At 44.6% G+C, this 26,568-nt stretch overlaps 1 protein-coding gene across 1 annotated transcript in view; it reads left to right on the top strand.

Annotated features, from left to right (window-relative positions):
- Positions 1-26,568, top strand: part of LOC128703084 (kinesin-like protein KIF19) — a 295,621-nt gene that overhangs the window by 170,596 nt on the left and 98,457 nt on the right. The window contains exons 12-14 of the mRNA XM_070103638.1: positions 1,383-1,537; positions 19,191-19,250; positions 23,709-23,862. Of these exons, the coding sequence (XP_069959739.1) occupies positions 1,383-1,537; positions 19,191-19,250; positions 23,709-23,862 (369 nt within the window). The remainder of the gene's footprint in view (positions 1-1,382; positions 1,538-19,190; positions 19,251-23,708; positions 23,863-26,568) is intronic.

Below are 26,568 nucleotides of genomic sequence, written 5' to 3' on the forward strand. Positions count from 1 at the left end.
CCTTGTCATGATTGTGATCAGATCTACCTGGAGTTCATTACCTTTGTAACTTGCTCAGCTATCAAAACTTTGGGGCCCAGTTCCTGGACCCATTATGTACCTCTGTAATCTTTTGACTACCGCCCACAGGATGGGTATGGGGTGCATAATAAACATGTTAAACTAAACTAATGAATAGGCTACGTGCAGCCGTAATGACCCTCGTATAGTCGATATGGATGAAAGGACACAAGTGCATACATACACACAATTAGGGCATCTTTGGTGGATGTTTTTCGTTCCTGGGACCGTGGCCACTCGAGTCCTGTGTGTATGTTCTTGTGTCCTTTCGAATGATGAAACGTCTACAAGATACCCAGATGTTGCACAAGTGTCTTATTCTTCATCTTGTCGGTATTGAATACCACGGATATGAAGGAAGCAACTGTAATAAGCACTGGTCAGTGGCGCAAACCACATGGGAACTATAATAACAATGCGTTCTGTATCTTTGGGCTTGAGGCCCTCTTCAATGTTAGTTTGATAACATTATGTACTCCGTGGTGTCTCGTGACTGATTTGGTAGCCGCTTCCTGAGAGACTAGTGTTCAATCCCTAGAACAAAACATTGGACACTTTACGTATTTCTCTGCTCCAGCAATAAGTAGCTAACTGGGGCAGAGGATTAAAGGACCACAATGAAAACACGACAGACAACCCTTGATGACATCTGACCCGAAATAGTAATTTCGGGTGAATAAAATCTACCCATCCTGTAGGAGGTTACGAAAAGATTACAGACACACAATGGGTCTCTTTATTCTGAAGACGCTTCGCCAACCTGTGGCTTTGTAAGTTCAGTACAGAGGTCATTTGTAAGTTGAAACTTTGAACAATATTAGAGGTAATCAGTCCCTTAGCCTAGATGAAAGTGTTAGCCTCCGTAGTCCTCATTCATCTTAGCTGAGGGACTGATTACTTTATATTCTACTGTCTCCAGTTTCCAAACCTTTAAGTAACCTATGTATTGTCGATATTTTATACCATTTTCAACAGTCTTTGTATTGCATTGATAAAACTACTGCTTGGCGAAATGTCTCCAGAATAAATATACCAAGCGTTGCTCACGTGATTATTTTCCAACTGCTTCCACACACTGGTACAACTTACAGGTCTGATTTGGTTACAGTTGTAATGAGTTGTTTATACAGACAAGAATTCAGTTACGAAAATATTAGCGCGTTGAAATATAAGTACAGATTTCAAATGTTGTGGATTACTTAGTGAAAGTGTATTGAAAGCCTAAATATAAATTATGTAGTATATGAATATTAACATTTAATTACTAAGCTATAATATTTATTATTTGATAATTTCGATCAAATATATTTGTATTTTCGCAGATGATGACAGCGATGATGATGAACCAGAAGAAGTGACTCAGGCCTGGGAGGACCTGATGTACCTGCAGAAGGAGCAGCAGAGGTATACAGAGATGCGGGAGAAGGTGGAGCAGGAGATGACAGAAGTGAAGAAGCGAGCCAACAAGATGGAAGAGGTATGTATCAGAACTAAGGTACAAACGTATTAATTAAATATGCCCACTTTATTTGCACAAACTCATTGTTATGAGCTTAGACTGGTAGAGATGAGACAGCAGCCGTGCCAGACTTGAGGCTTTCTGTGTGTACTATGTTAGCTTTAATGCCTATCAACTGTCAATATATGAAGGTTATTAATTAAGGCTGTAGTCCACCTAGACATTATCAAAGATAACTTTAATTCGTACGATAGGGATTGAAGCAAACTCAGTGGATATACAGTCAAGATAAATGATATGCGATACTGACACGATGGAATACACTCAGATTCAGTATATTATTATCCTTTATTGAGAACGTTTCGGCCGGGCATCGGGCTTTGTCAAGTCAAACAAATCTGCATGGAGAGAGAGAAGACATGCAAGTGGTTTAGGTAAGGTTCGTCAGGAAACAGGACAAGTGTCTTCTGACGCGGGTCTTTGTCAAATGGTGACCCGCCATTGGAGCTTATGGTCATCTGACCGAGGCCTTCCACTGGCTTATCGGTCCACCCCTTTACAAATTATGGTCATAGTTAAGTTATAACCATTCTCAAGTAAGTGTATATAGGAAGTGTTGCAACCTTAGGTGCTTTAAAATTAAGTTGGATAAAAATATGATTGAGAAGTTCTGGACTTGGTAAGAACTTACCTAGAATGAACATTTAGGTCAACAGCAGTACTTCTCCATAGTGTTAACCGTCGCTATGTGGGAAAAGGACCGAGAAGTTTCCTGGCAAGAGGTTCAGCTATGTTGTAGAAGCCATTGTCGTGGTTGAAATTATTGGGTTTGCTGTTAAGGAATGATTCTAGATCTTGCATCTATAGGTGTCATCTTTGACAATATGTCCTGTGTTTTTTTAGAGTTGGTGTGAAACAGGCATTTTTTAAATCATTCAGTCTGCTGGCGTACTGGTGTTCAAAAATGTGTGTGGAGTTCTTTGGATGTTTCATCCACGTATATTTTGTCACAGTCGTTGCAAAGGATTATGTGGACCCTTGCAGTGGTTTGGGTTTGGTGGTGTGATGGCCACTTGGAATTTGGTGTTTGAGAAAAATATTCCGGTGGTATCTTGTTTAGATTAGATCTTGCTGCCACAGCTGATAATTTACTGTTCATCTCACATCCATCCTATGGACGGTAGCGCAAGCTCATATAGAACTCAAGGCCAAATAACTAGGCTTTATCTGCTGCAAGCAAATTTAATATATTTGTTTGTCTGGTATTTTATTTTCATTAATAATATAGCTTGACATATCACGAAGGTTATACTGTCTATATCTATATTCCTCAATAAGTGGACATTTAAGAACATAGTGTTCAAGAAAGTGACTATAAGGCTGACCGCATACACGGAGCCAAGGCCGAGCCACCTCTTGGAATCAGCGAGTCTACTACCTACCTACCTTGCCTGTGCTCCAGATTCTTCACGACTACAATGCTCTTCACACCAACTTCAATGCTGAGGGACTGATAACCTCATCTTCTGTATACACATGTACTTCTGCTGTCTCCCTATTATGTCCTAGAATCTGTATTGATAAAGCCATTGGATGGCGAAACGTCTACAATAAGGATACCCAGGTGTTGCATATGTGTCTAATTTTCAAATCTTAATCGTACATTTTTTAGACTTGACTTCAACGGCACCTAAGGTTATCGCTTCTACACACCTAACCTGATTCTTCACGTCACTGCTTTCCCTATATACTATATGCTTATCCTCTCTCCAGGTTTGTGACATGATAAAGTCCACTGAGGAAGCCAAACTTTGTTAATAAAGGATTACATTATACTTCATTTGTCTATTTTTCATCCCTGTATATACACTGAAATACAAATATCTTTCGTTTAAACGTTTTGATTATTTTCATATTTTGTAGAGAATTGACTGTATATTGTTTAATCCATGATGTGAGTGTTATAGATGCTGTAGTAGTTCCTGCTATGTATGTCAGTTTATTCCAAGATGTGAGTGTTGTAGATGTTGTTGTAGTTCCTGCTATGTATGTCAGTTTATTCCATGATGTGTGTTGTAGATGCTGTTGTAGTTCCTGCTATGTATGTCAGTTTATTCCATGATGTGAGTGTTGTAGATGCTGTTGTAGTTCCTGCTATGTATGTCAGTTTATTCCATGATGTGAGTGTTGTAGATGCTGTTGTAGTTCCTGCTATGTATGTCAGTTTATTCCATGATGTGAGTGTTGTAGATGCTGTAGCAGTTCCTTATGTATTTTTAACTTCACTGTAGTTTTATTCTCACTTATTGTCTTGAGTGTGACCAGGTCTACCTGGAGTTCATTACCTTTAACTTGTTCAGCTATCAAAACTTCGAGGTACAGTCCCTGGACCCATTATGTACCTCCGTAATATTTTCACTAACGCCCACGAGATGGGTATGGGGTCCAAAATGAAGATGTTAAACTTATTATTATTATTATTAAAGATTAGCCGGTATTCTCCCGGCCCGGGCCTTTTCCAAGTGGTGGCCCGGCCTTGGCTCCCTCTTTAGGGAATGTCTGAGACCTAAGTCTCCCATGGGAGGAGGCACAAGTACCTCCTTATCTTTGGGACTAACTGTCCCCAGGCCTAGCCACAAGCTAGGCCTCTCTGGTCTGCCATCCCCGCCCCAAGGGGGCAAATGGGAATGACAGTCTTATGAGCTAAAGGCTCGGGCTCAGGCACCTACCCTACCCTAGAAGGGTTAGGCATGGTATCGATCAAGTTAAACTGGCAAGTGATGGGAAGTGTTTTCAGTTTTGTATTTAAGTGCAAGTAAGTGTGTCGTGTCAAGTATGTGTATGACTTTATTGTTCTGGAGAAATGAACCATGTTGAATACTGGCCACTTGCCTAATTTTCCAGCTTAATATTTGATAGTATAGCAAATTTTAACCTCTAATATTTGACCTCATTGTATACTGTAGTATTTGACCTCCGTGTATACTGTAGTACTTGACCTCCGTGTATACTGTAGTATTTGACCTCGGTGTATACTGTAGTATTTGACCTCAGTGTATACTGTAGTATTTGACCTCAGTGTATACTGTAGTATTTGACCTCAGTGTATACTGTAGTATTTGACCTCAGTGTATACTGTAGTAATTAACCTCAGTGTATACTGTAGTATTTAATCTCCGTATACTGTAATATTTGACCTCAGTGTATACTGTAGTATTTGACCTCAGTGTATACTGTAGTATTTGACCTCAGTGTATACTGTAGTATTTAACCTCAGTGTATACTGTAGTATTTAACCTCAGTGTATACTGTAGTATTTAATCTCAGTGTATACTGTAGTATTTAACCTCAGTGTATACTGTAGTATTTAATCTCTGTATACTGTAGTATTTAATCTCTGTATACTGTAGTATTTAACCTCAGTGTATACTGTAGTATTTAATCTCAGTGTATACTGTAGTATTTAACCTCAGTGTATACTGTAGTATTTAATCTCAGTGTATACTGTAGTATTTAATCTCTGTATACTGTAGTATTTAACCTCAGTGTATACTGTAGTATTTAACCTCAGTGTATACTGTAGTATTTAACCTCAGTGTATACTGTAGTATTTAACCTCAGTGTATACTGTAGTATTTGACCTCAGTGTATACTGTAGTATTTAATCTCCGTATACTGTAGTATTTGACCTCAGTGTATACTGTAGTATTTAATCTCCGTATACTGTAGTATTTGACCTCAGTGTATACTGTAGTATTTAACCTCAGTGTATACTGTAGTATTTGACCTCAGTGTATACTGTAGTATTTAACCTCAGTGTATACTGTAGTATTTGACCTCAGTGTATACTGTAGTATTTAACCTCAGTGTATACTGTAGTATTTGACTTCAGTGTATACTGTAGTATTTAATCTCCGTATACTGTAGTATTTAACCTCAGTGTATACTGTAGTATTTGACCTCAGTGTATACTGTAGTATTTGACCTCAGTGTATACTGTAGTATTTAACCTCAGTGTATACTGTAGTATTTGACCTCAGTGTATACTGTAGTATTTAACCTCAGTGTATACTGTAGTATTTGACCTCAGTGTATACTGTAGTATTTAACCTCAGTGTATACTGTAGTATTTATCCTCAGTGTATACTGTAGTATTTAACCTCAGTGTATACTGTAGTATTTGACCTCAGTGTATACTGTAGTATTTGACCTCAGTGTATACTGTAGTATTTAACCTCAGTGTATACTGTAGTATTTAACGTCAGTGTATACTGTAGTATTTATCCTCAGTGTATACTGTAGTATTTGACCTCAGTGTATACTGTAGTATTTGACCTCAGTGTATACTGTAGTATTTAACCTCAGTGTATACTGTAGTATTTGACCTCAGTGTATACTGTAGTATTTAACCTCAGTGTATACTGTAGTATTTAACGTCAGTGTATACTGTAGTATTTATCCTCAGTGTATACTGTAGTATTTAACGTCAGTGTATACAGTAGTATTTATCCTCAGTGTATACTGTAGTATTTAACGTCAGTGTATACTGTAGTATTTAACCTCAGTGTATACTGTAGTATTTAACGTCAGTGTATACTGTAGTATTTATCCTCAGTGTATACTGTAGTATTTATCCTCAGTGTATACTGTAGTATTTGACCTCAGTGTATACTGTAGTATTTGACCTCAGTGTATACTGTAGTATTTGACCTCAGTGTATACTGTAGTATTTGACCTCAGTGTATACTGTAGTATTTAACCTCAGTGTATACTGTAGTATTTGACCTCAGTGTATACTGTAGTATTTAACCTCAGTGTATACTGTAGTATTTAACCTCAGTGTATACTGTAGTATTTAACCTCAGTGTATACTGTAGTATTTGACCTCAGTGTATACTGTAGTATTTAACCTCAGTGTATACTGTAGTATTTAACCTCAGTGTATACTGTAGTATTTAACCTCAGTGTATACTGTAGTATTTGACCTCAGTGTATACTGTAGTATTTAACCTCAGTGTATACTGTAGTATTTAACCTCAGTGTATACTGTATATTTGACACTCGGTAATACAAATATTTGACCTCACTAAGTCTAATATCTGACCTTGCTAAAATTATAATATGTAATGATTCATAATTTCCCTTACTGGATTACTAATAGTAAAGAAATTAACTTGACAAATTAAAATTCATAGTCTTAAAGAAAATTTATGCATGTGGGAACAGTGTCCAGCAGCAACACAGAAGAACGTCAGTGTGTTACTAGGCTTGTGTCTACTATCAGCGCTGTATAGCCCTTGTGGCTTAGCGCTTCTTTTTGATTATAATAATAATAATAATTGTGTCTACTAGCAGTGAGTAACACTTCTTAACTTCCTTTCTCCTCTCTTGGTAGTTGAGCAGCGCTGTATAGCCCTTGTGGCTTAGCGCTTCTTTTTGATTATAATAATAATAATCTTGGTAGTTGAATTTTGGTAATATCACAGCCTCGGTGGAGCTAGAAGTAGAGTAAAAGGAGATAAGTAGTGAATGAAGAATGAGAGAGAGAGAGAGAGAGATATGTATGAGTTTGCCATGTTGGATATTGTTGTGGTGTTGCAGTGTAGTGAGTGTTCTAGTGTAGATATAATGTAGTCTTTAAATTCAAAGACAATATTTAGTTTGCTTCTTCAGAGATTTTTGCCTTTAAATATTCATTTTTTAAATGTGTAATTACTTTCTCAAAAAATGAGAAAATATACATTAATATACATTGCAGTTTATCTACGCTTAGTGACTATGCATGGTGCTTACAGCACACATGTACAGTACATTCTATATATGCCGAATATGTAAAACTTGCTATTTTGGCTTAAATAGCAACGCTCTTCTTGTTGAATAAGGCAAGCGAAAATTTGTGTATGCAATAATTTCGCAAAAATCATTCTGAACCTAACTAAAAAGTATATTTCATTGTGTTTGTTTATTAGTAAATTATTATAAACTTATCTAATATGTATTTAGTCGGATTAGGCTAAATTAAATTGCGCTTATTATAAGGTTAGGTAAGTTTTCTAGGGTTCTTTTGGTACAAAATTATTAATTTTTACATTAACATAAAGGAAAATTATATATCTTTAAACGTATAAGAGAAAATTTTAGAAAGAACTTAATTTTAAATGAGTTCTTGCTAATTGACCAGTTTTACCTGTTCGGCACGATATACAGTATATATATATTTCATAACATTTGAACATGCAAATATTATTTTGTAAGCTTAGCTGTTTACTGAATATTTTGTATATTTCAGGCTCCTCTGTACCTTCAGAACTTCACTTTTTAAATTAACATTCCGCATGCTAAGCTGCTCTTGCCTTTTATCTCTTTACTTTCTTTTATTACTCTATCTGTTATTGCCAATTTCATACATTCTCGCTAATACTGCTATTATTTTGTTTTGCTTTCAGCGAACTCTTTAGTTATGGTATTTACATGACATTTATAAATGTGTACCTTTAAAAGTCAATACTATGGCTACAACAATTCACAAAATGTCGATAAACTGAATAATGTTAGTCCATCTTTGACGCAGGGGACATTCTTGTTTAATCAGCATTTTGTGTGGTAGTTGAGATGCGAGCCTTTGCTTATGTGGAAAAGGTCACCCGTGTACAGTGCAGGACATTTATTAAATGAAAGGTTTCGCCAGTAGTGGCTTCATCAGTCCGGTACACAAGTGTTCTCTCCCACAGTGTATCAATACCGTTAACAACCAATGCTTGTTATGGTAATTTTGGAAGCAGTGCTTGTTATGGCAATTTTGGAACCTATGCTTGTTATGGTAATTTTGGAACCTATGCTTGTTATGGTAATTTTGGAACCTATAGTTGTTATGGTAACTTTGGAACCTATGCTTGTTATGGTAATTTTGGAACCTATGCTTGTTATGGTAATTTTAGAACCTAGCTCGTAACCTATAGTACTCTTTGAACATATTTTTTTCATATCTTCTCGTTCATTTTGAACATGACTTTGTGGTCTTGTATCTTCTAATGCACTAGTACAGTGAAAGCTTTTTACATCAAGTTGTCTCGGGTAATAAGACAGGAGTTGGGGACGAGTGATGCATGTCAGACTAAGCGATATAAAAGACAGTTGGTGAGAGGAACTTTGAGATGTTTCGCCTGTGGACAGGAGAGGTATGGTGATACGGACATAATTTAGACAGTTCAAGACATTGAGGAAGCGATTCACTTCCTCAGTGGGGAAAATATTTTTCTCAATACAAGCAAATTTATACAAACGCAGTCAGTGACTCACGAAATCGTAATGACACGATTGCAAACAAACTGATCACGGGTTCAAACCCCACCCGTGGTATGGCAGTCAGTGAATTGTTAAGCTTTCCAAAATCTCTTTAGCCTGTATCAGTTTGCATGATGTACTGCCCTGTGTATTGACTGAAGAAGCCTGTTGACAGGCGAAACGTCTCCATAATTTGTGCACAGCAGCAGTGGACGTTACTTTGTATCATCCGTTGCTTGGTTAAGTCAGCTTGTACCTTCTTGTGATGGCTTTGTATTATCTGATGCTTGATGAAGACTGGTTGTGGCTTATATCCTAGATTTTAGAAAGATACTTATTGTATACATATTTTTTTTCTTCATCTTGTCAAGTAAATTATGAAGACCGCTTGTGACCTTATCTTTTTTCTGTATATGGACAGCTTGCAGTCTTTGTCGTCTAGGGCAGTATGAAAATAGTTCGTAATCTTGTCTAGTGTATGAAGATCACTTTTACTTTTGAATGGTCTTGTGGATTATATAGTGCTTGTAGCCTCTTATTTAATGCAATATATAGACAGCATGTAGCCTGGTATATTGCAGCCTAGTTATTTAGCTGCTTTGGTGCAAGGTGACAGTTTTTCGCATGTCAAATTCTATCTAAGATACAATGTTTCTCATTCATTTTCAAAAGTATAACAGCATAAAAATATATTTACCAATTCCATTTACCGCTTTAAGGTATAAAAAAATGGATTTATTATAGTTTTGAGAATTTTTATCTGGAAACCATTCTGACTGTACTTCTCTCATGTATCTCCACACAGCTTTTAGAAAAACGTATAAGATGCAGAAAGCGATTGAATCGGTGCCGTAAACTGCTCAGAAAATGGCATGAGGTAGGAGATGGTACTTAGCCATGTCTGTTGAGGTTACACCAGTACTCGAGTATTTCTTAGTTAATGCAGGAACTAATATACAATCTCTTTCTTTTGCGTAGTCTCATCACATTTTATAAATGTAAAAGTGATGGCTTATTTGCTCGCTTCATGCTCAATTTTTTCCAACTGTTTAGTTTCTAGAGTTAAAAATATGCTTTTTAAGCATCATTATACAGGATTTAACTGCTTTAGTAAATCATGAATTAGTTTCTTGTTCATAGATTAGAACTTTGTTCTGAATCAGTGCAGCAGCAAAAGGAACAAAACTGTAGTTTCAGGGATAAACTTACATTGTCTGGTGTAGCCGGGACATGCGCACTAGTTGAGGTGTCGGGGCAGCTTGTGGTGGTCTGGCTAGTTTTTCTGTTAATGGTGTTTTTTCAGCTTCATTTGTTACATAATTTCTCCTGGTGTATTCTAATCAGGTTTATAAAGCCTGCCATTTTGGCTTTATTTGTTGTGTAGCAGCCAGGAGGTACACGACTAAATATATCTTGAAAGAGAGTCTGTAGCGCTGTATGTACAGTACAGTAATTTACTGTGGTCAATCCCCTCAAGGAAGGTTCCTTGATGTTGGTGAGGGGCTCTTGATTTAGGGAATTGGATCTGTGCTCCAGTTCCCCGAATTAAGCCTGAATGCCTTCCACATCCCCCCCCCAGGCGCTGTATAATCCTCTGGGTTTAGCGCTTCCCCCTTGATTATAATAATAATAATACTGTGGTCAATATGCTGGTACTCTTACATTGTCGAATTAACCAGCTTATTTTTTAATCTACATTTGAATCGTTCGGAGGGCTTTGCTTCTAATCATTTTGAGGCATATTGATGAATTAGACAAACGTGCAACACTTGGGTATCTTTACTGAGGAAACGTTTTGCCACGCAGTGGCTTCATCAGTCTTATACAAAAAAGAATGGTGAAGAGCAGAAGGAGTTTGAGGTAATCAGTCCCCTCAGCCTGGATTCGATATAATCAGTCCATCAATTTTGAAGAGAATACAGCATATTCGCGAAGAAATGGCTTATATGCTGTAGACAGGTGAGATGAAGCAGTTGTAATCAATATCAGTGGACAAATCCACATGTGGAAGTAGGTAACTTGCCTAACGTATAGTCGTGACCTACTTCCACGTGGATTTGTCCACTGATATTGCTTACAACTGCTTCATCTCACCTGTCTACAGTATATAATCCACTTCTTCACGAATATGTTGTATTCTCTTCAAAATTGATGGACTGATTATATCGAATCCAGGCTGAGGGGACTGATTACCTCAAACTCCTTCTGCTCTTCACCATTCTTTTTTGTATAAGACTGATGAAGCCACTGCGTGGCAAAACGTTTCCTCAATAAAGATACCGAAGTGTTGCTCATTTGTCTAATTCATCAACCTGGCGGTTCTCTGAACCATTTATCTGCATTTTGAGATATGCTTGCCATGTGAATTTTGCATTTCTTGTTTTACCAAATACCTCGACTGGTGTGTAGAAAGATTTTCACTCTATAGCTGTGATATTTGTGTCTACAAGAGGCCATCTTGTAGAAACAGAGGCAAGTATATCTCTCATATAAAACAAAACGTCACAATACCGTGACTAGAACAATGCACAAATATCCCGCACATAGGAGAGAAGCTTATGACGACGTTTCAGTCTGATTTGGGCCATTTACCAGTCACAAATGACTGGTAAATGGTGCAAGTCAGACCAGAAATTCTTTCTGCCCCTTCCTTGTCTCGTCCGTCCCCCTCTCCTGTATATATACTAGCTCCCTCACCTTTGTGTGCTGGTATCACTTGTTAATGGTCAAATCTGACCGAAACGTCGATATAAGCTTCTCTCTCGTGCGGGATATTTGTGCATTGTCTAATACCTTACATCACGTTGCCTCGCCCCTGCCATAGTACTAGTGACTACCCCACCATCATGTTGCCTCGCCCCTGCCCTAGTACTAGTGACTACCCCACCATCATGTTGCCACGTCCCTGCCATAGTACCAGTGACTACCCCACCATCATGTTGCCTCGCCCCTGCCAGTGCCAGTGACTACCCCACCATCATGTTGCCTCGCCCCTGCCATAGTACCAGTGACTACCCCACCATCATGTTGCCTTGCCCCTGCCATAGTACCAGTGACTACCCCACCATCATGTTGCCTCGCCCCTGCCAGTGCCAGTGACTACCCCACCATCATGTTGCCTCGCCCCTGCCATAGTACCAGTGACTACCCCACCATCATGTTGCCTTGCCCCTGCCATAGTACCAGTGACTACCCCACCATCATGTTGCCTCGCCCCTGCCATAGTACCAGTGACTACCCCACCATCATGTTGCCACGTCCCTGCCATAGTACCAGTGACTACCCCACCATCATGTTGCCTCGCCCCTGCCATAGTACCAGTGACTACCCCACCATCATGTTGCCTCGCCCCTGCCATAGTACCAGTGACTACCCCACCATCATGTTGCCTCGCCACTGCCATAGTACCAGTGACTACCCCACCATCATGTTGCCTCGCCCCTGCCATAGTACCAGTGACTACACCACCACCATGTTGCCTCGCCCCTGCCATAGTACCAGTGACTACCCCACCATCATGTTGCCACGTCCCTGCCATAGTACCAGTGACTACCCCACCATGTTGCCTCGCCCCTGCCATAGTACCAGTGACTACCCCACCATCATGTTGCCTCGCCCCTGCCATAGTACCAGTGACTACCCCACCATGTTGCCACGTCCCTGCCATAGTACCAATGACTACCCCCCCATCATGTTGCCTCGCCCCTGCCATAGTACCAGTGACTACCCCACCATCACGTTGCCTCGCCCCTGCCATAGTACCAGTGACTACCCCACCATCATGTAGCCTCGCCCCTACCATAGTACCAGTGACTACCCCACCATCATGTTGCCACGTCCCTGCCATAGTACCAGTGACTACCCCACCATCATGTTGCCTCGCCCCTGCCATATTGCCAGTGACTACCCCACCATCATGTTGCCTCGCCCCTGCCATAGTACCAGTGGCTACCCCACCATCATGTTGCCTTGCCCCTTCCATAGTACCAGTGACTACCCCACCATCATGTTGCCTCGCCCCTGCCATAGTACCAGTGACTACCCCACCATGTTGCCTCGCCCCTGCCATATTGCCAGTGACTACCCCACCATCATGTTGCCTCGCCCCTGCCATAGTACCAGTGGCTACCCCACCATGTTGCCTCGCCCCTGCCATAGTGCCAGTGACTACCCCACCATCATGTTGCCTAGCCCCTGCCATAGTGCCAGTGACTACCCCACCATCATGTTGCCATGCCCCTGCCATAGTACCAGTGGCTACCCCACCATCATGTTTCCTCGCCCCTGCCATAGTACCAGTGACTACCCCACCATCATGTTGCCACCCCTCTGCCATAGTACCAGTGACTACCCCACCATCATGTTGCCGTGCTCCTGCCATAGTACCAGTGACTACCCCCATCATGTTGCCGTGTCCCTGCCATAGTACCAGTGACTTCCCCACCATCATGTTGCCTCGCCCCTGCCATAGTACCAGTGACTACCCCATCATCATGTTGCCTCGCCCCTGCCATAGTACCAGTGACTACCCCACCATCATATTGCCGTGTCCCTGCCATAGTACCAGCGACTACCCCACCATCATGTTGCCTCGCCCCTGCCATAGTACCAGTGACTACCCCCCATCATGTTGCCGCGTCCCTGCCATAGTACCAGTGGCTACCCCCATCATGTTGCCGCATCCCTGCCATAGTACCAGTGACTACCCCATCATCATGTTGCCTCGCCCCTGCCATAGTACCAGTGACTACCCCACCATCATGTTGCCGTGTCCCTGCTATAGTACCAGTGACTACCCCCCATCATGTTGCCACGTCCCTGCCATAGTACCAGTGACTACCCCACCATCATGTTGCCTCGCCCCTGCCATAGTACCAGTGACTACCCTCCCATCATATTGCCTCGCCCCTGCCATAGTACCAGTGACTACCCCACCATCATGTTGCCTCGCCCCTGCCATAGTAACAGTGACTACCCACCCCCATCATGTTGCCTCGCCCTTGTCATAGTACCAGTGACTACCCCACCATCATCTTGCCACGTCCCTGCCATAGCACCAGTGACTACCCCACCATCATGTTGCCTCGCCCCTGCCATAGTACCAGTGACTACCACCCCCCATCATGTTGCCGCGTCCCTGCCATAGTACAAGTGACTTCCCCACCATCATGTTGCCTCGCCCCAGCCATAGTACCAGTGACTACCCCACCATCATATTGCCGTGTCCCTGCCATAGTACCAGTGACTACCCCACCATCATGTTGCCTCGCCCCTGCCATAGTACCAGTGACTACCCCACCATGTTGCCTCGCCCCTGCCATATTGCCAGTGACTTCCCCACCATCATGTTGCCTCGCCCCTGCCATAGTACCAGTGGCTACCCCACCATCATGTTGCCTTGCCCCTTCCATAGTACCAGTGACTACCCCACCATCATGTTGCCTCGCCCCTGCCATAGTACCAGTGACTACCCCACCATGTTGCCTCGCCCCTGCCATAGTGCCAGTGACTACCCCACCATCATGTTGCCTAGCCCCTGCCATAGTGCCAGTGACTACCCCACCATCATGTTGCCATGCCCCTGCCATAGTACCAGTGGCTACCCCACCATCATGTTTCCTCGTTCCTGCCATAGTACCAGTGACTACCCCACCATCATGTTGCCTCGCCCCTGCCATAGTACCAGTGACTACCCCCCATCATGTTGTCGCGTCCCTGCCATAGTACCAGTGGCTACCCCCCATCATGTTGCCGCGCCCCTGCCATAGTACCAATGACTACCCCATCATCATGTTGCCTCGCCCCTGCCATAGTACCAGTGACTACCCCACCATCATGTTGCCGTGTCCCTGCTATAGTACCAGTGACTACCCCCCATCATGTTGCCACGTCCCTGCCATAGTGCCAGTGACTACCCCACCATCATGTTGTCTCGCCCCTGCCATAGTACCAGTGACTACCCCCCCATCATATTGCCTCGCCCCTGCCATAGTACCAGTGACTACCCCACCATCATGTTGCCTCGCCCCTGCCATAGTAACATTGACTACCCACCCCATCATGTTGCCTCGCCCCTGCCATAGTACCAGTGACTACCCCACCATCATGTTGCCACGTCCCTGCCATAGCACCAGTGACTACCCCACCATGTTGCCTCGCCCCTGCAATAGTACCAGTGACTACCCCCCCCCCCATCATGTTGCCGCGTCTCTGCCATAGTACCAGTGACTTCCCCACCATCATGTTGCCTCGCCCCTGCCATAGTACAAGTGACTACCCCATCATCATGTTGCCTCGCCCCTGCCATAGTACCAGTGACTACCCCACCATCATATTGCCGTGTCCCTGCCATAGTACCAGTGACTACCCCACCATCATGTTGTCTCGCCCCTGCCATAGTACCAGTGACTACCCCACCATCATGTTGTCTCGCCCCTGCCATAGTACCAGTGACTACCCCCCATCATGTTGCCGCGTCCCTGCCATAGTACCAGTGGCTACCCCCATCATGTTGCCGCGTCCCTGCCATAGTACCAGTGACTACCCCATCATCATGTTGCCTCGCCCCTGCCATAGTACCAGTGACTACCCCACCATCATGTTGCCGTGTCCCTGCTATAGTACCAGTGACTACCCCCCATCATGTTGCCACGTCCCTGCCATAGTACCAGTGACTACCCCACCATCATGTTGCCTCGCCCCTGCCATAGTACCAGTGACTACCTTCCCATCATATTGCCTCGCCCCTGCCATAGTACCAGTGACTACCCCACAATCATGTTGCCTCGCCCCTGTCATAGTACCAGTGACTACCCCACCATCATGTTGCCACGTCCCTGCCATAGCACCAGTGACTACCCCACCATCATGTTGCCTCGCCCCTGCCATAGTACCAGTGACTACCCCCCCCATCATGTTGCTGCGTCCCTGCCATAGTACCAGTGACTTCCCCACCATCATGTTGCCTCGCCCCTGCCATAGTACCAGTGACTACCCCACCATCATGTTGCCGTGTCCCTGCTATAGTACCAGTGACTACCCCCCATCATGTTGCCACGTCCCTGCCATAGTACCAGTGACTACCCCACCATCATGTTGCCTCGCCCCTGCCATAATACCAGTGACTACCTTCCCATCATATTGCCTCGCCCCTGCCATAGTACCAGTGACTACCCCACAATCATGTTGCCTCGCCCCTGTCATAGTACCAGTGACTACCCCACCATCATGTTGCCACGTCCCTGCCATAGCACCAGTGACTACCCCACCATCATGTTGCCTCGCCCCTGCCATAGTACCAGTGACTACCCCCCCCAGCATGTTGCTGCGTCCCTGCCATAGTACCAGTGACTTCCCCACCATCATGTTGCCTCGCCCCAGCCATAGTACCAGTGACTACCCCACCATCATATTGCCGTGTCCCTGCCATAGTACCAGTGACTACCCCACCATCATGTTGCCTCGCACCTGCCATAGTACCAGTGACTACCCCCCATCATGTTGCCACGTCCCTGCCATAGTACCAGTGACTACCCACCCCATCATGTTGCCTCGCCCCTGCCATAGTACCAGTGACTACCCCACCATCATGTTGCCACGTCCCTGCCATAGCACCAGTGACTACCCCACCATCATGTTGCCTCGCCCCTGCCATAGTACCAGTGACTACCCCCCCCCATCATGTTGCCGCGTCCCTGCCATAGTACCAGTGACTTCCCCACCATCATGTTGCCTCGCCCCTGCCATAGTACCAGTGACTACCCCATCATCATGTTGCCTCGCCCCTGCCATAGTACCAGTGACTACCCCACCATCATATTGCCGTGTCCCTGCCATAGTACCAGTGACTACCCCACCATCATGTTGCCTCGCCCCTGCCATAGTACCAGTGACTACCCCCCATCATGTTGCCGCGTCTCTGCCATAGTACCAGTGGCTACCCCCCATCATGTTGCCGCGTCCCTGCCATAGTACCAGTGACTACCCCATCATCATGTTGCCTCGCCCCTGCCATAGTATCAGTGACTACCCCACCATCATGTTGCCGTGTCCCTGCTATAGTACCAGTGAGTACCCCCCATCATGTTGCCACGTCCCTGCCATAGTACCAGTGACTACCCCACCATCATGTTGCCTCGCCCCTGCCATAGTATCAATGACTACCCCCCATCATGTTGCCTCGCCCCTGCCATAGTACCAGTGACTACCCCACCATCATGTTGCCTCGCCCCTGCCATAGTAACAGTGACTACCCACCCCCATCATGTTGCCTCGCCCCTGCCATAGTACCAGTGACTACCCCACCATCATGTTGTTTCGCCCCTGCCATAGTACCAGTGACTACCCCACCATCATGTTGCCACGTCCCTGCCATAGTACCAGTGACTACCCCACCATCATGTTGCCTCGCCCCTGCCATAGTACCAGTGACTACCCCACCATCATGTTGCCTCGTCCCTGCCATAGTACCAGTGACTACCCCACCATCATGTTGCCACGTCCCTGCCATAGCACCAGTGACTACCCCACCATCATGTTGCCGCGTTCCTGCCATAGCACCAGTGACTACCCCACCATCATGTTGCCTCGTCCCTGCCATAGTACCAGTGACTACCCCACCATCATGTTGCCACGTCCCTGACATAGTACCAGTGACTACCCCACCATCATGTTGCCACGTTCCTGCCATAGTACCAGTGACTACCCCACCATCATGTTGCCTCGCCCCTGCCATAGTACCAGTGACTACCCCACCATCATGTTGCCGCGTTCCTGCCATAGTACCAGTGACTACCCCACCATAATGTTGCCTCGCCCCTGCCATAGTACCAGTGACTACCCCACCATCATGTTGCCTCGTCCCTGCCATAGTACCAGTGACTACCCCACCATCATGTTGCCTCGCCCCTGCCATAGTACCAGTGACTACCCCACCATCATATTGCCACGTCCCTGCCATAGTACCAGTGACTACCCCACCATCATGTTGCCACGTCCCTGCCATAGCACCAGTGACTACCCCACCATCATGTTGCCGCGTTCCTGCCATAGCACCAGTGACTACCCCACCATCATGTAGCCTCGCCCCTGCCATAGTACCAGTGACTACCCCACCATCATGTTGCCACGTCCCTGCCATAGTACCAGTGACTACCCCACCATGTAGCCTCGCCCCTGCCATAGTACCAGTGACTACCCCATCATGTTGCCACGTCCCTGCCATAGTATCAGTGACTACCCCACCATCATGTTGCCACGTCCCTGCCATAGTATCAGTGACTACCCCACCATCATGTTGCCACGTCCCTGCCATAGCACCAGTGACTACCCCACCATCATGTTGCCGCGTTCCTGCCATAGCACCAGTGACTACCCCACCATCATGTTGCCACGTCCCTGCCATAGCACCAGTGACTACCCCACCATCATGTTGCCAAGTCCCTGCCATAGCACCAGTGACTACCCCACCATCATGTTGCCACGTCCCTGCCATAGTACCAGTGACTACCCCACCATCATGTTGCCGCGTTCCTGCCATAGTACCAGTGACTACTTAGAGACATCGCCACCGCTAAACCTGTCACCTCACGACATAGACCTGTGTTAAGGTTTTCCTATGGCTAAACAACACTCAGAGTTGAGTGTCAACCTGCGCACTTAGCATGTCTGTCAGACGGAACTACTTCCTAAGTTCACGTAAAAAATGCAGTTTTGTTTCTCTATATTTCGAGTAATCTTTAATGTATAGATGAATCTGACCCAATAATCTATACCTGTTATCACCTTCAGCCCTTTCTAACTCTATCTCTTGCTACCCTCTACCCCCGTACTATCCCCTGCCCCGCTGTTTTCTGTAACCTACTGATCATCCCTCCTCCCTTCTGCCGCCCAATACCCTCGCTTCCTTCCCTACCCTGCAGCGCTGTATAGCCCTTGTGGCTTAGCGCTTCTTTTTGATTATAATAATAATAATAATATACCTATTATCTAGAATTTACTGTTATAAAATGTGTGCGGTGTATATATGAAATAGCAACAGAGGAGTTATTACTGTTATGACGAGAATATGACTTGTGATCTTGGATAATAATGATCATCTGTTTCAACAGCTTGATAAATACTTCAAGCTTAACCTTCATAGTAAGAGTAATGACCAGCTTAGCATGAACTTCATAACTTATAAACTTATATCCATACTAACAATGATTGTTTTGACTATCTTTGAGGGAAAAAATCTATACTATTCTTCACAGAATGATAGTCTTGTTAGTGACATAACTGTTATCCTCCCAAGAGAATGATAGTCTTGTTAGTAATATAGGAGTCGCTGCTGGTTTTTAGGGAGTGTGTATAAGGCCTTTAATTAGTCTTAATCATGTTTCTTCAGGCGCTTCCAAAATCCATCACCAACGATGAGCAGCGAGAACTTCTTAACCTTCTCTGTAAGGTGAGTCAGACAACGTACGTGTGTGCTTACCTAGTTGTGGTTGCAGGGGTCGATTCACAGCTCCTGCCCCCCCCCCTCCACTGATCGCTACTAGGTCACTCTTCCTGCTCCATAAGGTTAATCATACCTCTTCTTAAAGCTATGTATGGATCCTGCCTCCACTGCATCACTTTCCAGACTATTCCACTTCCTGACAACTCTGTGAATGAAGAAATACTTCATAACCTCCCTGTGATTCATCTGAGTCTTCATCTTTCAACTGTGTCCCCTTGTTGCTGTGTCCCCTTGTTGCTGTGTCCCCTTGTTGCTGTGTCCCCTTGTTGCTGTGTCCCATCTCTGGAACATCCTGTCTCTGTCCACCTTATCGATTCCTCTCAATATTTATATGTCGTTATCATATCCCCCTATCTCTCCTGTCCTTCAGTGTCGTCAGGTTGATTTCCCTTAACCTCTCCTCGTGGGACATACCTCCTAGCTCCGGGACTAGTCTTGTTGCAAACCTTTGCACTTTCTCTAATTTCCGTATGTACTTGGCTAAGTGTGGGTTCCAAACTGGTGCTGCATACTCCAATACAGGCCTGGCTTACACAGTGTACAGGGTCCTGAGCGATCCCTTATTGAGATGCCGGAACGCTATTCTTAGGTTTTGCCAGGCGCCCATATGCTGCAGCAGTTATTTGGTTGATGTGCGCCTCAGGAGATGTGCGCCTCAGGAGATGTGCTCGGTGTTATACTCACCCCAAGATCTTTTTCCTTAAGTGAGGTTTGTAGTCTCTGACCCCCTAGACTGTACTCAGTCTGCGGTCTTCGTTGCCCTTCCCCAATCTTCATAACTTTGCACTTGGTGGGGTTGAACTCTAGGAGGCAGTTTCTGAACCAGGCCTGCAGCCTGTCCAGATCCCTTTGTAATTTTGACTGGTCCTCATCTGATTGAATTTTTCTCATCAACTTCACATCCGCAAACAGGGACACTTCTGAGTCTATTGCTTCTGTCATGTTCACATTTACCAGAAACACCACCAGTCCTAGGACTGACCCCTGTGGAACCCCGCTTGTCACAGGCACCCACTCTGACACTTCGTCTCGTACCATGACTGATGTCTTCCCGACAGGTATTCCCTGATCCATTGCAACATCTTCCTTGTTATACCTGCTCGGTCCTCCAGCCTTCTTACAGTCCAAGAAAATGCAGTATACCCACCCCTCTCTCTGTTGTCTTACTGCTGTCACCCTGTCATAGAACTCCAGTAGGTTTGTGACAGGATTTCTCAGCCCTGAAACCGTCCTGGTTGTCGTTGATAAGCTCAATTCTTTCTAGGTGCTCCACCACTCTTCTGATAATCTCCATGACTATGCACACTATACATGTCAGTGACACTGGTCAGTGAGACTTTGTAAATGGTCCAAGTCGGACCGAAACGTCATCGTAAGCTGCTCTCTTCTATGTGCAGGTTATTTGTGCATCGTTCCAGTCATGGTATTGTGCCTTTTTTTGTTATTTATACACTGGTCTGTAGTTTAATGCTTCATATCTGTCTTCCCTTTTTTTTTAAATTAGGACAACATTGGCTGTCTTCCATACCTCAGGTAGTCGCCCTGTTTCGATAGATGTGTTGACGATAGTTGTTAGTGGCGCACACAACGCCTCTGCTCCCTCTCTCAGGACACATGGAGAGATGTTATCCATCCCCCATAGCCTTTGATGTATCTAGCTCGCTTAGCAACTTCTTCACTTCTTCCTAGGTTGTATGTATGGTGTCTAACACTTGATGGTGGACCCCACCTCTCCGTCTTTCTGGGGTTCCTTCTGTTTACTCTGTGAACACTGAATATCATGTTGAGCTCCTCACATACTTCTCGGTCGTTTCTTGTGATCACCCCTCATTCCTTCAGCCTGATTACCTGGTCCTTGACTGTTGTTTTCCTTCTGATGTGGCTGTACAACAGTTTTGGGTCAAATTTGGCTTTTGCTGTGTGTGTGTGTGTGTGTGTGTGTGTGTGTGTGTGTGTGTGTGTGTGTGTGTGTATGTGTGTGTGTGTACTCACCTATTTGTGGTTGCAGGGGTCGAGTCTTAGTTCCTGGCCCCGCCTCTTCACTGATTGCCACTAGGTCCTCTCTCCCTGCTCTATGAGCTTTATCAAACCTCGTCTTAAAACTATATATGGTTCCTGCCTCCACTACGTCACTTTCCAGGCTATTCCACTGCCTGACAACTCTATGACTGAAGAAATACTTCCTAATATCTCTCTTGACTCATCTGTGTCTTCAACTTCCAATTGTGACCTCTTGTTTCTGTGTCCCCTCCCTGGAACATCCTGTTTTTGTCCACCTTGTCTATTCCGGTGGCCCGGTGGTCTGGTGGCTAAAGCTCCCGCTTCACACACGGAGGGCCCGGGTTCGATTCCCGGCGGGTGGAAATTCCGACACGTTTCCTTACACCTATTGTCCTGTTCACCTAGCAGCAAATAGGTACCTGGGTGTTAGTCGACTGGTGTGGGTCGCATCCTGGGGGACAAGATTAAGGACCCCAATGGAAATAAGTTAGACAGTCCTCGATGACGCACTGACTTTCTTGGGTTATCCTGGGTGGCTAACCCTCCGGGGTTAAAAATCCGAACAAAATCTTATCTTATCTTATCCGCGCAGTATTTTATATGTAATTATCATGTCTCCCCTGACCCTCCTGTCCTCCAGTGTCGTTAGGCCGATTTCCCTTAACCTTTCTTCATAGGATATTCCCCTTAGCTCTGTAACTAACCTTGTCGCAAACCTTTGCACTTTCTCTAGTTTCTTGACATGCTTTATCAAGTGCAGGTTCCAAACAGGTGCTGCATACTCCAGTATGGGCCTGACGTACACGGTGTACAGTGTCTTGAACGATTCCTTACTAAGGTATCGGAACGCTGTTCTCAGGTTTGCCAGGCGCCCATATGCTGCAGCAGTTATCTGGTTGATGTGTGCTTCCGGAGACATGCTCGGTGTTATGCTCACCCCAAGATCTTTCTCCTTGAGCGAGGTTTGCAGCCTTTGGCCACCTAGCCTATACTGTGTACTCACCTAATTGTGGTTGCAGGGGTCGAGACTCAGCTCTGTTTATCATGTAATTAAAAAAATCCAATAATTGCAGCACTTACTAATTCTTAAACGTATTCCACTGGCCAACCACTCTGTTTGAGAAGAAAAATTTCTTTCATTTCCACTCACTTTTTTTTCTCGTTATTCCTGTTGTCGGCAACAGCAAATCTTTGTTTTACTCTGTCAGGTTCCTTCAAGACCTTACCTGTGGTTACCACGTCTCCTCTTTTCCTGTCAGTCAACATGGACATTCTTAAATATTTTTAACCTTTCATCATAGTTCATTTTGCTCAACTCTGGCAGCCATTTTGTAGCTCTTCTTCGAACATTTTAAAACTTATTTACGTATTTTTTTCAGGTGTGAGCACCACAACAGCTGCATATTACACTTTTTGTAATACATGTATAAGTAATAAACAACTTAACACTTCACCATCCATATATTTAAGAGTTGTTTCGTAGTTCGTCAGTGTGATGTACGAGTTTCTCAGTTTAATTTATATGATTGTCTGGTGATAATGTTTTTGTTAATAATTCCTACATCCTTTTCTCTTCCCGATTCTCTCAATATTTTGTCAGTTTATATTCATGTAACCTGATTGCAGTTTCTTCCATTTCTATTCATTTATCAACGTTAACTTCTATCATCCATCCATCATTATGCTCAGTTAATACAGATCCTCTTTTAAAGATGTAGCAATTTTCATTATTAATTTTACATAAGACTTTTGCATCGTCTGCAAACATATTCATATAATCTTTTTATTTCTAATAGTAAATTACGTCAGATTAGTCCAAATTAGGCTTTAATGGGAACTATCAAATATTTTCTTAGTCTATGTAAATACAATCTGTCCATACATTTCATTCTTGAACAATTTCTGTAACTGTCATACTTTAACAAATTTGATGTACATGAATGTGCCGAAAGAAAACCAAATTGTTTATCATTTAGGACGTTATTATGTAAGCCTTGAATCTACCTCAGTGGATTTTTTCTCCAATAATTTTACACCAATACTTGTCAGTGACGCTGGTCTGTAGTTTAAAGATGGATGCGGCCATCACATGACATTATGACATTCTCTTTTATGTAGGTTCCACACTGCACAAAATGTGGCCCTCCTTATTTGGCTTTTCAAATTGGCGTTTCATACTAAAAAGGTTGAGGTCTACTGATTTAAAGGGTCTTCCCTGTTATCTTGTGTAAATACAAGCACAGTATGTGTCATCTTGCTTATGTTTGCTAATTTATCTTCCTGTACTGAAATCTTAAAAATCCACAGTGGATAACCTAACTGATCTAGACATTGTTTTATGACCCAAGGTGCTATCCATTCTGGTTCTATAGCTTTTTGTTTACGTTATGTCTACTCCTGCAGGTACACGAGTTGGAGATCCAGAAGGTGGAGATGCAAAGCGAGGCGCTACTTAAGGAACATGAACTCAGACGGAGAGATCTTGTCATCATGAGGTACGACCGTCAACGTTCCTTGTGTGATGAGATCATCACTCGTCAACGCCAGATGCTGGAGGGTAAGACACTGATCTCAATCATCACACAACAATATAAAGAAAACAGTTTGTTTTCAGGTTATAGGCTGGTTAAAACTGGGATTATTATTAATGTCCGTTGAATGGGACTTAATTCTCACTCGGAAAAGCATTACTAATGCATATGAAAGTAAAATTATTGGTTGACTAATTTGGGTTTTAAAGCCTGTCGACTACTCAGTCACCTGTTCACCGCTAGTCAGGTTTACTGTCATCCTCATTACCTGGAATTTACCTGGAGAGAGTTCCGGGGGTCAACGCCCCCACTTTAAGGCTTTTCACTGATTTCATTTATACCCATTCTTCATTTATTCAGACTTTCTATAATAAATATATTCACCATTCACTATAAGCTAAGGATGAAAATATTTTAAGGTAAGTAATGTGTGTACTGTACATGTATTTTTTAGTCTTGCTTCTATTGCTTACTTAATATATAATATTATAAACATGTTATTTGAGTGAAAAAAGACTGTTTCACTTTACAGCGATTTTTTCTTTACAACAGTAACCCAGAACTTAACCTGCTGTATAAGTGGGGCCTGTACAGCAGTAGCCCAGAACCTAACCTGCTGTATAAGTGGGGCCTGTACAGCAGTAGCCCAGAACCTAACCTGCTGTATAAGTGGGGCCTGTACAGCAGTAACCCAGAACCTAACCTGCTGTATAAGTGGGGCCTGTACAGCAGTAGCCCAGAGCCTAACCTGCTATATAAGTGGGGCCTGTACAGCAGTAACCCAGAACCTAACCTGCTGTATAAGTGGGGCCTGTACAGCAGTAGCCCAGAACCTAACCTGCTGTATAAGTGGGGCCTGTACAGCAGTAGCCCAGAACCTAACCTGCTGTATAAGTGGGGCCTGTACAGCAGTAGCCCAGAACCTAACCTGCTGTATAAGTGGGGCCTGTACAGCAGTAGGCCAGAACCTAACCTGCTGTATAAGTGGGGCCTAACCTGCTGTATAAGTGGGGCCTGTACAGCAGTAGCCCAGAACCTAACCTGCTGTATAAGTGGGGCCTGTACCTGCTGTATAAGTGGGGCCTGTACAGCAGTAGGCCCAGCTGTATAAGTGGGGCCTGTACAGCAGTAGCCCAGAACCTAACCTGCTGTAACCTAACCTGCTGTATAAGTGGGGCCTGTACAGCAGTAGCCCAGAACCTAACCTGCTGTATAAGTGGGGCCTGTACAGCAGTAGCCCAGAACCTAACCTGCTGTATAAGTGGGGCCTGTACAGCAGTAGGCCAGAACCTAACCTGCTGTATAAGTGGGGCCTGTACAGCAGTAGCCCAGAACCTAACCTGCTGTATAAGTGGGGCCTGTACAGCAGTAGCCCAGAACCTAACCTGCTGTATAAGTGGGGCCTGTACAGCAGTAGCCCAGAACCTAACCTGCTGTATAAGTGGGGCCTGTACAGCAGTAGCCCAGAACCTAACCTGCTGTATAAGTGGGGCCTGTACAGCAGTAGCCCAGAACCTAACCTGCTGTATAAGTGGGGCCTGTACAGCAGTAGCCCAGAAACTAACCTGCTGTATAAGTGGGGCCTGTACAGCAGGAGCCCAGAACCTAACCTGCTGTATAAGTGGGGCCTGTACAGCAGTAACCCAGAACCTAACCTGCTGTATAAGTGGGGCCTGTACAGCAGTAACCCAGAACCTAACCTGCTGTATAAGTGGGGCCTGTACAGCAGTAGGCCAGAACCTAACCTGCTGTATAAGTGGGGCCTGTACAGCAGTAGCCCAGAACCTAACCTGCTGTATAAGTGGGGCCTGTACAGCAGTAGCCCAGAACCTAACCTGCTGTATAAGTGGGGCCTGTACAGCAGTAGCCCAGAACCTAACCTGCTGTATAAGTGGGGCCTGTACAGCAGTAGCCCAGAACCTAACCTGCTGTATAAGTGGGGCCTGTACAGCAGGAGCCCAGAACCTAACCTGCTGTATAAGTGGGGCCTGTACAGCAGGAGCCCAGAACCTAACCTGCTGTATAAGTGGGGCCTGTACAGCAGTAACCCAGAACCTAACCTGCTGTATAAGTGGGGCCTGTACAGCAGTAACCCAGAACCTAACCTGCTGTATAAGTGGGGCCTGTATAGCAGTAGGCCAGAACCTAACCTGCTGTATAAGTGGGGCCTGTACAGCAGTAGCCCAGAACCTAACCTGCTGTATAAGTGGGGCCTGTACAGCAGTAGCCCAGAACCTAACCTGCTGTATAAGTGGGGCCTGTACAGCAGTAGCCCAGAACCTAACCTGCTGTATAAGTGGGGCCTGTACAGCAGTAGCCCAGAACCTAACCTGCTGTATAAGTGGGGCCTGTACAGCAGTAGCCCAGAACCTAACCTGCTGTATAAGTGGGGCCTGTACAGCAGTAGCCCAGAACCTAACCTGCTGTATAAGTGGGGCCTGTACAGCAGGAGCCCAGAACCTAACCTGCTGTATAAGTGGGGCCTGTACAGCAGTAGCCCAGAACCTAACCTGCTGTATAAGTGGGGCCTGTACAGCAGTAGCCCAGAACCTAACCTGCTGTATAAGTGGGGCCTGTACAGCAGGAGCCCAGAACCTAACCTGCTGTATAAGTGGGGCCTGTACAGCAGGAGCCCAGAACCTAATCTTCTGTATAAGTGGGGCCTGTACAGCAGGAGCCCAGAACCTAATCTGCTGTATAAGTGGGGCCTGTACAGCAGGAGCCCAGAACCT

This window comes from Cherax quadricarinatus, chromosome 86, assembly GCF_038502225.1.
Source record: "Cherax quadricarinatus isolate ZL_2023a chromosome 86, ASM3850222v1, whole genome shotgun sequence".
NCBI classification, from domain to species: Eukaryota; Metazoa; Arthropoda; class Malacostraca; order Decapoda; family Parastacidae; genus Cherax; species Cherax quadricarinatus.